We start from the raw sequence: 6,000 nt of genomic DNA on the forward strand, positions 1-6,000 counted from the left end.
CTATACAGGACTTTAAATATAGGGTGCTTGCCAGTCCACTACTTGCCATTCATGGAACTAGAGTCACAGGGAAAATGGAGCTCTCCTCTGATCCCATGTAAGAAAAATGTATAATATAATATGAACACCTTCTGCAAGAGACCATTCGGCCCATCTAATACATAGTGGTCACCTGGGGGTTCCTGAAAAACTGCGGTAGAGTAAGCTTCATGGTCTCTTCTTCTGTCCTCATTTCCATCTCAGGACTTTGTTATCGGATTGTCTATCCTCCTGCGAGGGACTGTCCATGAAAAGTTGAAATGGGCTTTCAACCTGTACGACATAAACAAGGACGGATACATCACCAAGGAGGTATGGGAAAAGGCCCATTTAGAGAAAGTTAACATTGGTAGGAATTTAGTGGTCATCTGAATGACCCAGGCTGATGCCGTGACTCTGAGTGCAGTGACAGGAGAAGGCTGATGCCACCCGAAGGGCTGATTCTCCCTGTGACACAAGGCTTACTTAGATGTTCTATCCAAATCATAGTACAGTATACCAAAATGGGAAGGGCACATGACATGGACTTTTCTTTGTTGTCTATCATCCTAAACCATTTATATATAGTAGAAATTAATGACACCTGATGAAGGGGGCTGCACTAAAATCCATCAGTTTCTAAAATCAATAGATATTTGTCATGTACGGCTCCCTAAATTCAGAACAAGTGCTAGGCTCCCAGGTCAGGGCTTAATCTTCTGCCTGTAGCAGCCACCTTGGCCTCGGGAGGAGCCGAAGCTACTCAGATACCGCCAGGTCTTAAACTTGAGAAGAGCCAAGTAGATGTTCTGAACTGGCAAAGGGGCACGTATGTTAACTAGGTTGGACGGAAGGCAACAGTTCAAGGGGTAGAAAAAAGCGTGGTCAGACAGGCCGGGGTCGGTACAGGCAGTGTTCAAGCAGGCAAGGGTCAGAATTGGCAGAGTTCAGGATAGTCAGACAGGCAAGGGTCAAAACCGGGATATTTCACAGACAAAATCACATCCAGGAAACTAATCAGATTAGACCTAACAACTGGCAATGATCACAAGCCCAAAGCCCCTTTAAATAGTTTGAATTTTGTGCCATGAACGTGACCACATCACACACACGGCGCGCAAAACCTTGAAATGCGCACCCTAGTAACCTCTGGGACCAACAGAGGAGGAAGCATGCGGCGGGTGTCCCCGCCAGCCCCCTAGACCACCAGGGTATGTTACAATATTGTAGGGTGAATAGCCATGAAAAAAAGTCTATGTGCCCTCCTTTTTTGTACATGTATTTGTGCATTAGCAGGACAGGGAAATCCCATCTCTTAGCTTTCCCTTAGTTCATGGTTATTAAGGATGATTGGGACACATGAACATCATGTTTGACCCTTACTTTAGTCAAGAGTTGGAAGGAATTCTATTGTAAAAAAAAAAGTTCCTTGAGTCTAATGTTGGAAATATTTATATTAGACACATAATAGTTCTCAGTTCCTAAGGTAAATGGGAACCAAGCAAAGAGATTGCAGCTTAAACTTCTAACTAGAGAGGAAATCAAATGAGTTTTAAACATTCGGAATTACACATAAAAATCAGCTTGAAAATATCTCAGAATACCATGGTCTATATCAAAAAAAGTAAATTTTATTGTGAAATTAACCCCCTAGAATCCCTGGACTTTCTTTATTTCCCCTTCAAAGAATTTATAGAAATATGTATCTACTTATATATCTTTTTGTTTAACTACTCTACCTTTAAGTTATATTGGCCAAACAATCACATGCTGTAACTAAAGAAAGATCATCCATGACGCACAATAATAGTAGTTTGAGTCAGCTACTGCTATAAATAGAAAGGTATTGATTAAGTTCAGTCTCATGGTTGGGAGAAGTCATATATTTAGATATAAGTCAATGTTGGTTCTCACAATACGGAATAAGAAACATGTCAGCCGTATTCGGATCTTTCCCAATATGTTCCAGGAGATGCTGGCCATAATGAAGTCCATCTATGACATGATGGGTCGTTACACCTATCCTTTGCTCAGAGATGACTCCCCCGTAGAGCATGTGGAGAGATTCTTTCAGGTGAGTTTCAGTGAAGGCCTTGCACATGTCAACCACCTGATTTGCTTATTTGCGTTCTCACTGCAAAGTGCTCTCTCTTGCAGAAGATGGATCGGAATCATGATGGTGTTGTGACCATCGATGAATTTTTAGAAACGTGTCAAAAGGTAAATAAAGCCAATCAACATGTTCTTGTCTTCTCCTCAACTATTTGATTTCTATAATGAGTTCCTTCTCCTCTATATTATCTATACTCATAGATAATATAGATGTCATTAAAGAGCACAACTGCAAGTTTGAGCAGTTTTCTGGCCGAAGTATAAGCTGTCTTGCTACTAAAGCCACATGACAATGTACCTTTTCATCCTGATTAACTGCACACAAGTAAATGCATTAAATCAAGGGAGCCATGGAATTACCATCAAGTAAATCCAAGGCTTAATTTGAGGTGGAAAGGCAGGGCTGCAACGTACATAGTTACATAGTTAACTTGGGATGATAAAAGTCCATCAAGTTCAATCCCTCCAAATGAAACCCAGCGCAGATGCTAACACACACCCACTGAAACTATACTGTATATACCAATATCTATATTAATTGTAGATTTTAATATCACTATAGCCTTGGCTATTATTCTTGTGCAAAAAAAACATCCAAGCCCCTCTTAAACTCATTAATTGGATGAGCCATCGCAACATCATCCGGCAGTTCATTACACAACGTCACTGTCCTCACTGTGAAAACCACTTATGTTGCTTCAAATAAAAGTTATACTATAGTCTAAAGGGGTGGCCTCTGGTCCGATTTTATAAAAAATAGATCTCCTATAACTTGCACTCACTTCACTAGCTGTAGTTGTTTTACAACACAACAATGGCATCTGAGGGTCAATGACTAGGGAGGCAGCTATAAGAGGAAGCCTACATGGTAAATGAACCAAAATAAGGCAAAACAATCCCCCAGCTTGTTGCCAATTATGAAATTCAGTAGCAAAGCTGATGGGAAGGTGGGAATCTGGTTCTTCTGTGATCAGAGTGTGCACAGTACAGCAGCACCATCTGAGCATGAAAGGAAGGGGGCAGGCTGAGATTCGGTGCATAGAGCAGCACCAGACCTAAATATTATATACCGTTATTTTCAATTTTGTATTCATTTTTAATCAACTGCAAACAACAGTGCCCCTGCTGTTTGTTTTTGCTGACTGGCTACAGTTGGTAGAAAATTAAGTTAGTACAGGTATGGGACCTGTTATGCAGAATGCTCAGGGCCCGGGATTTCCAAGATAACAGATCTTCATACTTTAAGTCTGGTTGAAAATCATATAAACATTAATTTAACCCAATAGGTTGGTTTTGCTTCCAAGCATTAATTATATCTTAGTTTGGATTAGTTAGGATCAAGTACAAGGAAATAATTTTTAAAAATGTGGATTATTTGGATAAAATAGAGTCTATGGGACACAGCCTTTCTGTAATTTGGAGCTTTCTGGAAAATAAAGCTTTCTGGAAAATAAAGGAAAGTCTTGTGATGTTGCTCTGCTTGAAACTGGCCAAAGAAACATTGGATGACTCTTCTCTGCTCACTAACTTTTCTAAACAGAGCAACATCACAAGACGTTCCTTTTCTCACTAACTGTATTTTATACCGACTGTATCGAGTCAGCTGCAAAAAAAACTGCCAATATATTGAGAACGAGAAATGCATAATAAATGGCAAAAGTGCTCTGAGTAGCATTCTGAACAATGTTACAGTAATATGTTTCTAGGGTTTACGTTGCCATTAAGAATGTGTGCTTCTTTTAATTATAGGATGAAAACATCATGAGGTCCATGCAGCTTTTTGAGAATGTCATATAGCAGAGGACGTGACTTTTTGTCCATGCCAGCACTAGACGGGACCCATTCAAACCCGTGTCCCCACGTGAATCACAGCCAACACTCTTTCCTTCTGTCACAAGCAGTTGATTGATGGTGTTATTGTTCTCCCAGGGAACAGAGGATCATACTTACTGCCTGCCTGTTTGCACTGATCCCTACTCTTCACAACAACAAACTCACCTTTATAAAGACTGTTTTTTTTTAACAAAAAATATATAGATTAACTAAAATAAAAAAAAGCACATTTGTCTTTGCAAGAGCCAGGATTCTCAATCAGGGATTTTTACACGAAGCTTCTCTTGCCTGAGCACCTTTACCCTTACAAAGTTGGGAGGGGACTCTGGTCCACCCCAGTAGCTGCATCAAAGGGTAAAACGTAGAGAGAGGGAGTTTATGGTCTGTTTTTCCTGAAAACCTGCCAAATTTCCCCAAAATTTGTACATAAATAATAAAATGCACCTTTAGGAGAATGGTTAAGAAATGGTGAAGAACTGACTTTAATTTCTCAGCTATAGTGTTGTTTGTTTTTAGCCAATTATTACCGGATACCATGGCGGCCATACTTTGAATTTACTGTCATATTTTCTCCACACAATTCTCTATGCGCTATCAGTCTTAATCTTAGCAATCCAAGAATATCTAGTTCAGAGAGCTTCAATTTCTAGTATCCATGACCAACAGAAAGTTGCTAGGTCATCATGAGTCATGACATCACTGATGGGATCATTTTGAGTTATGAAGTCTCCTAATATTTGGTTTTATTCCATTAGTGACTCTATGGCAAAGTTTTATGAGATTTGCATTTTCTGGACCAGAAACAAATATGGAGTCCCCAGGTTGGATGCATGGAAACAGTGGATCTGGATATTTTGGTATATGTTAATGTTTTGGGGATAGACGTCATCTTATGATCAGAGAGGAATTTTGCATTGTTATCATTAGTCACCATAACTTTACTGTGTCTAATACAGGGGTATAAAGGATTAGGAATGTGTCCTTGGGTACAAATATGAGATATTTGACTATCTATGGAGACTAGAATCAGAATACAAAAGAAAAAAAAGAGGGGGCGTGTCTTACGACATATTTAGTTCAGTCATGGGTGTCCTGCACAGGACACCCATGACTGAAAACGCTTTCCATTATATTTTGTTAGACTTTATTTGCTATAGAACATTTTTCCAAAAATATTCTTGCCCTTAAAAGGTAGATTCAAAAAAATTTGGTCCTGGCCATGATTTATTTTTTGGATAGGCCCCATTATATCACAACTACACCCCTTGCCACAACCAAAGGGTAAAATATGGATGACTCACAAAAACTATGGGATATTCTGCTTCTTGAGGTACATTGTCTACTCTCCATGCATGATAACTGAACTGATGCCAGCTCCATCTTTAGTGTTCACCTGTAGTGAACACTAAAGTTGGAACTGGCACCAGTTCGATGTAACGATCGAAGGAATAATCCTTCAATCGATGGATTAAAATCCTTCGAATCGTTCGTTTCGAAGGATTTAATCGTTCGATTGAACGATTATTCCTTCGATCGTTCGATCTTCGAAGTCGAAGGATTTTAATTCCCCAGTCGAATATCGAGGGTTAATTAACCCTCGATATTCGACCCTTGATACATCTGCCCCTAATTAAACCCAATAGTATTGTTTTGCTTCCAATGAGGATTAATTATATTTTAGTTGGGATCGAGTACAAAGCTACTGTTTTATTATTACAGAAAAAAAAGGAAATTTGTTTTAAATATTTGAATTATTTACTTATAATGGAGTCTATGGGAGATTCCAAGTTTTCTGGATAATGGATTCCATACCCATATATATAACACAGTATTCGTAGAAATTAAACAGAGACATGCAAGGGACATGCAAAGCTCTTTAATACTGTTTTCCAATGTGTTATACGTCTAAGAACTATGAATGTCCAGAGCCCTTCCTCTCATTAAAAAGGCCAATATTGGACAAAAAAAATGAATTATTTTAAGTACAGCTTGCCATATCAGCCACAAGTCCCTTAAATAAATATCTGTAGATAATAT

General features: G+C 39.0%; 1 protein-coding gene across 3 annotated transcripts in view; it reads left to right on the forward strand.

The window, feature by feature from the left end:
- Positions 1–4,202, forward strand: part of LOC108711554 (calsenilin) — a 63,939-nt gene extending 59,737 nt beyond the window's left edge. For all 3 annotated transcript variants that reach the window (XM_018253426.2, XM_041586973.1, XM_041586972.1), the window contains exons 6-9: positions 244–351; positions 1,988–2,092; positions 2,176–2,238; positions 3,880–4,202. In XM_018253426.2, the coding sequence (XP_018108915.1) occupies positions 244–351; positions 1,988–2,092; positions 2,176–2,238; positions 3,880–3,927 (324 nt within the window). In that variant the 3' untranslated portion in view covers positions 3,928–4,202. The remainder of the gene's footprint in view (positions 1–243; positions 352–1,987; positions 2,093–2,175; positions 2,239–3,879) is intronic.
- Positions 4,203–6,000: the final 1,798 nt, after the last annotated feature.

This window comes from Xenopus laevis, chromosome 3L (assembly GCF_017654675.1).
Source record: "Xenopus laevis strain J_2021 chromosome 3L, Xenopus_laevis_v10.1, whole genome shotgun sequence".
NCBI lineage: Eukaryota > Metazoa > Chordata > Amphibia > Anura > Pipidae > Xenopus > Xenopus laevis.